Source organism: Quercus robur, chromosome 3 (assembly GCF_932294415.1).
Source record: "Quercus robur chromosome 3, dhQueRobu3.1, whole genome shotgun sequence".
Classification (NCBI taxonomy): domain Eukaryota; kingdom Viridiplantae; phylum Streptophyta; class Magnoliopsida; order Fagales; family Fagaceae; genus Quercus; species Quercus robur.
This window is the reverse complement of record NC_065536.1, coordinates 56,253,240-56,264,421: the sequence shown is the minus strand read 5'-3', so window position 1 is coordinate 56,264,421 and position 11,182 is coordinate 56,253,240. Positions and strand designations below refer to the sequence as shown.

Below are 11,182 nucleotides of genomic sequence, written 5' to 3'. Positions count from 1 at the left end.
TTTAAATCTGGTCAATAATAAATATTTATTATTTCTTTGGTCAATAACAAATATGATTATATGAAAAGTCACATGACTCATTATAAGACTACAAATGAACGATCTTTACAATTGTCTCATACTAAGTTGAGGGTAGATGACTCCAAATCAATTTGGAGCCAAACATTTTCCCCTTTTGAATATGTTTAGTGAAATATTTATAAATTAGTTCTATTTGAAATTATTTTAAGATTTTGATATATAGTGATCAATCCTAATTAACAAGGTAATTTTGATAACCTATGTTTTGTGTTCCCTTTAGGGAAATCTAGTGCCCTATTTGGGGGGAGGAATTTGTGCGGCCGTTCATAAGGGAGTCTATTTCTGATATATTTATACCCATGGGATTCTAGTGTCCCTAACCAAATGGGAGTCTGTTCAATTTCTACACATTATGCTATGTTTGTTGATAAAAGCATATTTGAATCAATTATTTCCATAAGTATGCATTCTAATATGTTTTCTCAATAAATATGTATTTAGATTGACCATTTGTTAAATCTCATTACATTTGCCTTGACAAATTGGTACTTTTGGATATCTATTCCCTTCCCCACCTACTTAATTTTTAAAACATTCAAATAAAGTGAAGGGATAACCATTTCCTTCCACTCCCATTTACTCTTTTCTCTTTCCCCTCCTTACCCCTTACTCTGCTTTCCCTCCAAACTTCCAAAAATAGTATTATGTTTGGTTAATGAGTGTCGAAGTGCAATGATTAAGGTTATTTATACTACTACTATTTAAGGGGTTTATTCTATTTGAATTTATACTTTGGGATGCCCAAAATATTCTCAAATTCACCTAATTAGAAAGTTTAAATAATAGGGTTAGACTTTTCTCAAAATAATAATAATAATAATAATAATAATAATAATAATAATAGGGTTAGACATGTAAAATTAGTAATTTTAAATCTCCTAAATTTTAGATAAATTTAAAAAAAAAATCATTTTTTTTTCATCCATGTTTATCTCCCTTTCAAGTTTCTTTGTCAAATTCAAATTTAAAATAAAAAGAAGTGTTATGTTCACAATATTTTCATAATACTTTCACAACAAATCGTAGTTGATCAGTTGTTATTAGTTCTAATTTGAAGTTTTGAATATACCACTAAAATTATTTTTTTACCCATCAATAACAACCCATAACAACCGGCTACATATAATTTGTTGTAAAGGTGTTATGGACATAACATTTTTCTAAAATAAAACAACTTATTTAGTATTTTTTTTTTAAGAAAATAAAACAGCTCCTAAATTTAAGATAAATTATTATGTATTAAAAAAAAATCTCCTCCATGTTTCTTTCAAATTTAAAAATAAAGCATATATTTTTTTAAAAATTGCCAACAAAAGGTTTTTCTTTATTACAAATGCATAACTCGTGTGATGACACGATATATTTTATTATAATTGATTATTATTATTATTTTTTTTAAGAAAACACATAACATTTTTTTAGAGAGTTTTAACTCATGACGTTCGCTTTTAATGATAACATTTTATTATCAAACTAAGACACCAATTGATTTTTGGTATAGGCGGGGATTAAACTCCAGATTTCTTATTCAACTATCAGAAACTTTACTAATTGAATTAAGGGGTAATTATACTAAACCCACCTGTAGTTTGGCTCGAAATCACTTTGCCTACCTGTGGTTCAAAATGTGTCACTTTACCCATCTGAGGTATGTTCCGTTTGTTTTCTATAATCCACTTCTGTTAAAATCAAGGGTAAATAGGTATTTTTGCTCAAATTTTATGTCTCTTTCCTCCCAAAACAAAGAATAACACAAAAATGCTAGAGAAACAAGATCAAAAGGGAGGGTTTTGTGAAAATTAATAGAAGAACTACATTGGCAACAGCCAAGAACCAGTGCCTTCCTACGAAGAAATTACATCCAATATTGAAAGATTGTTATGGCTTTCCAAACATGAAGTGGTGTCGCAAGATATCAATGGTGGTTGCTTGTACTCTTTGCTTAGAGAGTTCGAGATCCCAGTGGAAGATCATGGTACTATGGTACAACAAGTTGCTGGATTGGCCGGGACATCAATTAGGATGCCCATTGTTGTGGACATAATATACGTGGAGTTAATGGAAATAGAGGTGCCTATTGTGGATTTGGTGCTCGATTACGATACCATAATCTTGGACTCCATGGAGACTTATGAGCCTAAGTCCATTCCAGTGACTAAATCTTCTATTGAGGCCTTGGAGAAGATTAGGTTTCGGCCAAGTTCAAACTTGATTCAAGAATGTAGCATCTGCTTGGAAGAGTTTCAGATAGGTTTCGAAGTAACGGAAAATGTATCAGCAAGTGGTTGCAGATACCAGGTTAGCTTGTTTCGAGTAAGTGGCCTTATGGAGCACTGTATAGCTTCCATTTGTTTTGAGTAAGTGGCCTGAGACAAGTCATAATGTATTGTTCGGTTGATTGAAGGGCAATATCGTATTGTTTGGTTATTTGTGTAGGTTGATTTGGGTTTTATTTTTTTGGGTATGTTTTTCATGTTCAAGATTTATGTGAGTTGAGAGAGAGACCAATACCACTTTTTGATCTTGTTTTTCTTGCATTTTTGTACTATTTATTTATTTATTTTGTTTTGGGAGGAGAGAGACATAAAATTTGAATAAAAATATCTATTTACCCTTGATTTTAACAGAAGTGGGTTATGGAAAACAAACAGAACATACTTTAGGTGGGTAAAGTGACACTTTTTAAATCACGGGTAGGCAAAGTGATTTTAGATCAAACCATAGGTGGGTTTAGTGTAATTACCCCTTGAATTAATTAAAACTCTCAATTGCATAACATTTAGGGCATGTTTGGTAGACTGTAAAATGCGCTGTAATGTAATAATTATTCCTATAATTTAGTTATTTTTTAGTTTGGTTATATTTTTATTACAAGGAATAGTCATTCCTTATGAATAGCTATTCTTCAAAATGAAGAATAACTATTTTTTTAAAAGGTTGTATTAGTTATTCCTTAATAAGTGCAATAATTTCAAAACTTAATATATTTTTAAATAAACAAACTTTCCATATAAATCTAACAATTATAAAAATAAAAAATCATAAAAAGTAACATATATCTCTCTTAAATTTAAATATAACAATTTTTAAGGAGATATAATTGTATAAGTAAGATATTTCCTAAAATAAATGTTAAGTTTCATTTTAATGTTATAATTCACAACCAAACTAATAAATAGGTTTAATTATTACATTACAACACACTTATTATTTAGTAATAAAGATTATAATTTCTAACTTAATTCTTATTCAATATATCAAAAGTATCCTTAATTAGAGCAGCATTACTATTACCTAAAAAGCTGAATAGATAAATGTTTTTTTTTTTTGCTTTTATTACTACTTCCAATGCAACAAAATGCATCTGTTCACACTTCACATTCCTAAATATTTATCATTATTTCTGGGAATCACAACCAAACAGCCAATTATGAATCCATTAATTGCCAACTCTTGGAGAAAACAAAAAACGTTTGGTTTTTTTTAAAAAAAAAAAAAAAAAAAAAAGTGTGAGAATTACTAAATCCCCGAGTGTAATTCACCAACACGTGCGCGTATATTCTCCATATTTCCTCCTCAGAACGCGTCAAACAACTATAGGAACAAAACAATATATGTTTCTCAAAAAACATAAATCCCTCATGTGACCACGTTACGTTATTAGGCATAAGCAAAGGCAGAGTCCGCTGAATGAATCATTCACAACTACGAATGGTTGTACTACTTTGTTCTTTGGGTTGGCCTCTCCCTCGTCTCTCGAGTCTCGACCCACCCTATATTTATTTTTCACATTGTAGATTTGGCTACGACGGAGGTACTAATCTTTTGATATCTTTTTTTATTATTAACTCTTCTTCTATTGTGCGCAGACTTTTGTAAAGCTAGCTCGGTATTCAAAGCGGTCCCTTTTGTGCGCAGACTTATGTTTTCAACCATATTTTTTATTTTTATTTTAATGATTGAGAGAGTAACATTCTCTTCCAAAAAAAAATATAAAATGGGCTCTACCCATTATTCCTTCTCTTGTATCCAATGAAAGTGGGAGCTTTGTATACTGGGTAGAGTAACATGTATGCTCTTGTTACCCTTTACTTTTGTTGTTGTTATTGTTGCTATCTGATAAATGTAATGGCTCTAATTTATCAAAGTTAGAGAGAATCTATGAAATGGTGGTAGCATATTGTTTGGTTTATGTGATTTATGGTTTGTTTGGATTGAAGGGGAGTAGAGGAGAGTAGAGGAGAGTAGAGTAGAGTTAGCCGGAAACGGGCCTTATTAGTTTGAAGATTATAGAATTTTTATTTGTTATTTAGGTTGTTATGAAATTGGGAATCAGTCTCTCTCTCTCTCTCAAAAATTGAGGGTAAAATTGCATACTAACCCATCTCTTAGGTCCTAAGAAGATAAATTGTTTGCATTTGCTACATTCTTATGATTGAGGTTGCTAGCAAACTGGTTGTTTCTTATAATGTGCAGTCACAATTTTTATCTTTTTCTTTTTCTTCCATCAATCAAAACAATAGCTTGTACTTACATATAGTCTATGAGTATTCTGTGAGAGGGAGTATTGGTTTCCTTTGTACTTTGCTGTAACGTAATAAAGATTGGGAGAGTTTTCTGTAATCTCTATGTATGTAGTGCACTCTTGATTCACACAAATTTTTCAGTGGTTCTTATGTGTTATGTGTTTCTTTGACAGTTTGAGAGCTGCTTGTTGAGCAAAGTTACTAGCTATTGAGAACATGGTATTTTCTCTTTCTGATGACTTTTCATTGGCAATGTTATTTAATGTAGTGACAATTTACATTATTACATATTCAGTAATAGATTTTGTATATGTCGGGGTTCTATAAAATTGAGCCCTGCTTTGGGAGTTCTTACCAATTCTAACTAGGACCCTTTTAAATAATGTAATTGTTTTGAGCTGTAGTTTTTCTTTTTGTGTACAAGATGGAACATGGTACAATTTAAACTAACTCTGCTGGGATTTGTTAGTTCATGTGAGGGTTTTGTCATCAATAGGCCTGACAAATTCTTTCTAGGTTCTCTCTCTTTAAATAGATTTAGCTTTAAATTTTGAGTGATCTACTAAATTATTTTCTTTTTGATATATCAGATGTTTCAGTTAGAACCAAAACAAGACAAAAGTCTATGTTAACAAAACAAAGCCAACAACAGCAAGCACACTAGCTACCACCTAACAAGCTAGTAGCACAGTACATCCCAAATCAGAGTAGACTAAAAAAAAGCCTGTTAGCAAGAAGCCTGACCAACAGACCCTTCATACAAGCTCACATTTTTAACCTCAAAACTAGACTAATTACATCCACTGCAATTAACCTCACCTAATATACAATGACACCGGCACACAACAGAGGTGAGGCAGTCAAGAGTCAAACTTTAAGAATCCCCAATTGGTGCGTAAGACTTTGTGAAGAATTGTTGCTTGTGCAGCCAATGCACTATGCCCCATTATTGCTTTAACATCCCAGCTAATTTTCTTTATAATCTGCTCTTCTGTCAATCAATTTTCTCCATAACTCCTACTGTTCCTTGAATCCAAATATGAAAAATTGAATCCCACCAAACCACTTTCCAAAGGATAGCTCTAAATCCCTACCTTTTAGATTTGCAATACCCCATTTAACTATTTCTTTCCAACTCACAGGAATATCAGCTACTAAACATAACCCTATCACATGCCCCCAAATTATTTTGGTAAAGGGACATTCAAAAAACAGATGTTCCCTACTTTCCATACAGTTTCTGCAGAAAGAACATACACAAATCCCAGTAAAACCCACTGCATTAGCCTCATTCTAGACGTCAATCTAGTTTACTTTTCTTCTCTATTAACTTATTGTTGGCTTGTTTGGACTACTTGTTAAATTACTTGCTATGTGTATGAAGATATCTACTGACTGTAGTAATGATTGATATTTCTATGGTGTCTGCTTGTATTATGTGTAGGATGCTAATAGTGCTAGTAATGGGAATCACGACGCTGACTGGAACACCGATGATGAGCTTGAGGTCTGTAATGAATCCTTTTCTCATTGGGGTTCAACGAGTTCTGGTCAAGAAGCTAATGGGGGCTTTGGAGAGGTAAAATTGTACTCAATCTGCTGTAATATGTTAATTAGTAGTAACTGTAAACAACCTGATATATTGCTCAATGACAGGAGGTAATCATTTTCTTGTCTTCTATATGCCTGGTTTAAGATATCTTGATAATTGTATACTTCATCATGAAGGCCTTTTTCTGAATTGATATGATTACTCTTTCTTCGTTCTAGAGAACAAAAATGCTCAATCCTTTTCAAATTGTTCAGTTATACTATTTTTTTATTTTTAGATACCAACATATGTTGATCATGCTGTTTTCTTTTGAGCAACAAATCCCCTACAAAGTATATTTGATGCATGTATCCCCTTAAAATTGACTATAGTATCCGTTCTGTTTAGGCAAGTTCTCCAACTAATTCTACCAAGCTGATTCATGATTTTGTCGGAATGGGATTTTCTAAAACAATGGTGGTCAAAGCAATAGAGGAAAATGGTATGTCACACTTATTTCATATCATGTTAAGATTTTACATTGTAAGCCGTGCTAAAAATTTTTGTTTGATATTTGGTAGGAGAAGATGATTCAGAAGAAATATTAGAAACTCTTCTTACATACGCTGTGAGTATTATGCCTCATTTCTATTATTGCATATTTATTTTTGTGTTGGTCCGATTTTTGAAGTCAGTTATGTGCCCCCTAGTTACAATATTTTACTATATAAAATAGTTTTCTTTTGTTTTTACTATTTCATTTGATGTAGAAGTGGATGCAAATTTTACATATTCTTTTCAATAGTTGACCTTTTAAAGTTTCTTGAGATTGAGGAAGTCTCATCTGAATTTCCTTCTTTACCTTCTCTCATCAATGGGGCTCAAATATCAGAAAAGGGAAAAGAAACTTAGGAAGAACTGGAATCAGATTTTCCTCGGAAAGGCATGACTTTATGACTTTGGAGCATTTGAAAATCATATGCTTTTCAGTAAAAAATAGAAGTTATTTTTTTTTCTTCGGTGCTTATGTAGTGGCATTTTCCAATTGTGAATTGCTTTGTTGCTTTTTTCCCATCTAATCGGCTATTAAGTTGTGTTCTCTTTCCATGATAGAGACCTAAGTATTCTTTTATAAAGGACTAATATCCAAAAGAGTTCACTCATCTTCATCTCCCCAAAAATGAAATTTAAAGAGTTTCTAAGATTTTTTTTATAATGATCATCATTTTCTTTTGGTTTTGAAGATATGTGCAAGTATCTGGCGATGATGTGCTGCCTTTTGATGTGGTTGTAACATGTTTCACTATCGCATTATGAATTCAGGTTCTGTTTTCAACAGTAATCTTGGTCAGCAAATTGCTTAGTTCTTGAACTTCATTAGTAATAAATAGGTTAACTGTTAACTGTTTAGTTGGATTATAACAACTGATTGTGTATAACTGTTATAGCCTATTTATCCAGAGTTACCTTGGTACGTGGCTTGGGTCAGGCATATAGTCTTACATTGGCTTCAAAGTTGCATTTAAAAGTTCTGGCATGTGATGGTGGCTGAGTTAAGAATAAATTTGAAAAATATATAATTGAAGCATATAATGCAAATGCTAGTTAACTAATGTGACACCTCCATTCTTGTAGCCAATTAGCCAGGAATCAATGCTCTGTCGAGTTGAGTCAAACCTTTTCCCAAAGTTACATTTTTGGACATAATTATTCCATGTACAAAGAGTATTGATGATGTTGTTGTTGCTCAAATGAGGTGCATAAGATGTCCAATATCAAGTAAACTAAATTAGCATAATAGATTCCCATATCAGGATAATTGTATAAGAGTTTTGAGTATCAGTTGTAGCATTTTTACAAAAAGTTGAACAAATTGGCACTATATAGTCATTATTGATATTGGATAAACTGCAACATTTCAATAAGGATTTATTTCAGTTGTGGAAAAAGATATGTTCCCACAATTTCATGGATTCTTAAGCACTTATGCACATATCTACCAAACTAGAAGCTTGCATTAGGTTGGTTTCTGATCAAATCTACGTTTAATATAATTTATGCATTTTTTAAGCTCTAATGACTATCAAACAACTTATCATTGCTTTATTTGTTGGACTGTATGAAAATGTATCTTTGTTGCTAACACCTTGAGTTTACAGGTTGTCAAGAATTTTCCCCAAGAAGAAGGTCTTTCTACTAAACCATGCACTTTTGACTCTAAAAGCAAATCTCCAGATAACCTCTCTGAAATTGATAGTTGTCTTGGAATTGAGGCAATTTCTAATTTTTTCCTATTCCTTTTTGTGTTTTTATTATTCCATTGTTTGAGTTATGACCCCCTTATAATTTGGTTTGTCTGCTTTGCGTGCCTGTATTTCATTTTATTTTATAAGACTTGCATGTTTATGATTGATGCTATCTATTTGATTTTTTTTCCTCCAGGAAAACTCAAATCACATTTTAGAGAAGGATACAATGTTGTCGTCACTAGTGGATATGGGTTACTTGGTTGAAGAGGCTTTGACAGCTATGAATAATTGTGGTATGTATGTAGTTCAACACCATTGTCATAATTGTTTGATACCAATACCTTGTTTATATTTTTGTTCCAATTGTTATCTTTTATTTTTTTGATTTTACAAAATAGGATGGTGTTATGTGCATGAAGTGATTTAGGCTTTTGAAAGTAAATGCAGTGCTTATGTAGTAGTTTCTGATAAGTGACTAAATGATCCCAACTACGTGGTTTTTCCCTTTTTTTTGAGGGATCTAAATAGCAATATAAGATGCTTTGAAGATGACATAGAATTTCATATCAAATCTACTTTTAGCAAAAGAGTTATGTATCAGGTTTCTTGATCCGGAACTATAGTTGGTTGGTCAATGTTGTAATAACATATGATACGCAATTTTGTAAGTTAAATAATTCTATAATAACAGGTGTGTTTATGTTTAAAAAGGGAAGAAGGAAGAATGTAACTATTAGATAGGAAGTGTTTCATCATTAGATAGCTGTTTAGGGTAGTTGTTTTCCAGTACTTGTCATCGATATTACTTGTCTTGGTACCTCTGTGCTCGGAATATATCTATAATTATAATACTTGTTTGCATGGTGGATTTGCTAGATTATCTATGAGACTTATCTGTTATGATATTGGCAACGTCAAATTGTTGTTGTCATGCGTTTCAGCAGCGTTGATGAATTTTATAGTTTCACCTTGTTTCCCATTTAAAACAATTAATCATGGGGCTATCGTTCTTGCTAATGTACATATGGCTGTCCAATCCTTTTTCAACTCTAATGAAGCACTGATCTAATTTCTTTCTATTTGCTTTTTATTCTTATAGTATCTAATTTAAACATTGCAGGTTCAGAAGCACAACTATCAGAGTTGACAGATTACATATGTGCTGCTCAAATGGTAAAGGATTTTGATGCCCAGCTTAGAGAATCACCTGATGAGGACGATAGCACCTCGGTCATGACTTCTTATTCCTATACAATGGTGTGTTATTTAATCCTTTTAAATCAATTGTAGCAGCTATTGAAACCTTTGATTTTTTAGTTCCTGCCTAAGCTAATGAGTATGGAGTATTGTATCTGCTGATGCTGATTTATTTTGACAGCCTAGGAATGATTATCTACCTAGAGAAAAGAAAAGGAAGCTTCACAAATTCCAACAATTTGGAAGAAAATGGCACAAGGGGAGTGAGAAGAAGCATTGGGATGAAGACGGAGACATTATGCATCTCCCTAATCCAATGATAGGATTTGGGATTCCTGATGATCCTTGGCCTATTGTTGAGAGGAAGCTCCCAGAGGTAGCTATTGGTCCTCCTTATTTCTATTATGAAAACGTGGCTCTTACTCCTAAGGGGGTGTGGAGTAAAATATCACGTTTCTTGTATGACATAGAGCCAGAATTTGTTGATTCTAAACATTTCAGTGCTGCTGCAAGGAAAAGAGGTTATGTCCATAACCTTCCAATTCAGAACCGATTCCCTCTTTTGCCAATACCGCCACGAACCATACAAGAAGCCTTACCCTTAACCAGTAAGTGGTGGCCTTTATGGGACAAAAGAAGAAAACTGAATTGCCTTCAAACTGCAATTGGGACTGCTAAACTCACTGAGAGGATAAGGAATGCACTTGAGAACAATATGAAGTATGGTGATGAACCTCCTCCACATGTGCAGAAGTTTGTACTTGAACAATGTAGAAAATGGAATTTAGTTTGGGTTGGAAAAAATAAAGTTGCACCCCTTGAACCAGATGAAATTGAGATGTTGCTTGGATTCCCAAGGGACCACACTAGGGGTGGTGGGATTAGTAGGACAGATAGATATAAAGCACTTGGAAACTCATTTCAGGTTGGTAATCTCTAAGATTTCATGTTTTTTGAGTACTATGGTTTACTTATTAGTGCATATAGAATGAACTAAATAAATGAATTGGTTTTAGGTTGACACAGTTGCCTACCACCTTTCTGTATTGAAGAACCAGTTTCCAAATGGAATTAACCTCCTTTCACTTTTCTCTGGGATTGGTGGTGCTGAAGTTGCTTTGCATCGACTTGGGATTCCCCTGAAAAATGTGGTCTCTGTTGAGATTGCTGAAGTCAACAGAAATATTATTCGTAGTTGGTGGGAGCAAACCAACCAGCGTGGACAACTTATTGAGATTGCAGATGTACAACAAGTCAGCATTGAAAGGCTAGATCAGTGGATCAGCTCATTCGGTGGGTTTGATCTTGTCATTGGTGGAAGTCCTTGCAATAACCTTGCTGGCAGCAACCGAGTGAGTAGAAATGGACTGGAAGGCAAGCACTCATCACTGTTTTATCATTACGTTCGAATTCTAGATCTTGTTAAGACAATGATGGGTAGGGACAGATGACATAATCTGCAGCCTTTAATACTCATCAGTGCAATTTCATCTTTTTAATTTTTAATTTTTTTTTTAACAGCATTTTTGACGCTTAGAAGATTATTTCTAGTATTTAGTAACAATTAATTGATACATTTTGCTCTCTTTTGGGGATAA

General features: G+C 33.0%; 1 protein-coding gene across 3 annotated transcripts; it reads left to right on the top strand.

The window, feature by feature from the left end:
• Positions 1–3,709: 3,709 nt before the first annotated feature.
• Positions 3,710–11,182, top strand: LOC126718475 (DNA (cytosine-5)-methyltransferase DRM2-like). 3 transcript variants are annotated; one of them, XM_050420689.1, is made up of 10 exons: positions 3,710–3,895; positions 4,781–4,826; positions 6,052–6,186; positions 6,547–6,640; positions 6,720–6,766; positions 8,298–8,411; positions 8,581–8,680; positions 9,508–9,644; positions 9,766–10,509; positions 10,601–11,182. In XM_050420689.1, the coding sequence occupies exons 2-10, from the start codon at positions 4,824–4,826 to the stop codon at positions 11,033–11,035; spliced, it is 1,809 nt and encodes a 602-aa protein (XP_050276646.1). In that variant the 5' UTR covers positions 3,710–3,895; positions 4,781–4,823; the 3' UTR covers positions 11,036–11,182. The 3 variants fall into 3 exon arrangements, with proteins under 3 accessions (XP_050276646.1, XP_050276648.1, XP_050276647.1); XM_050420690.1 differs by lacking the exon at positions 3,710–3,895 and adding an exon at positions 3,968–4,151; XM_050420691.1 differs by lacking the exon at positions 8,298–8,411.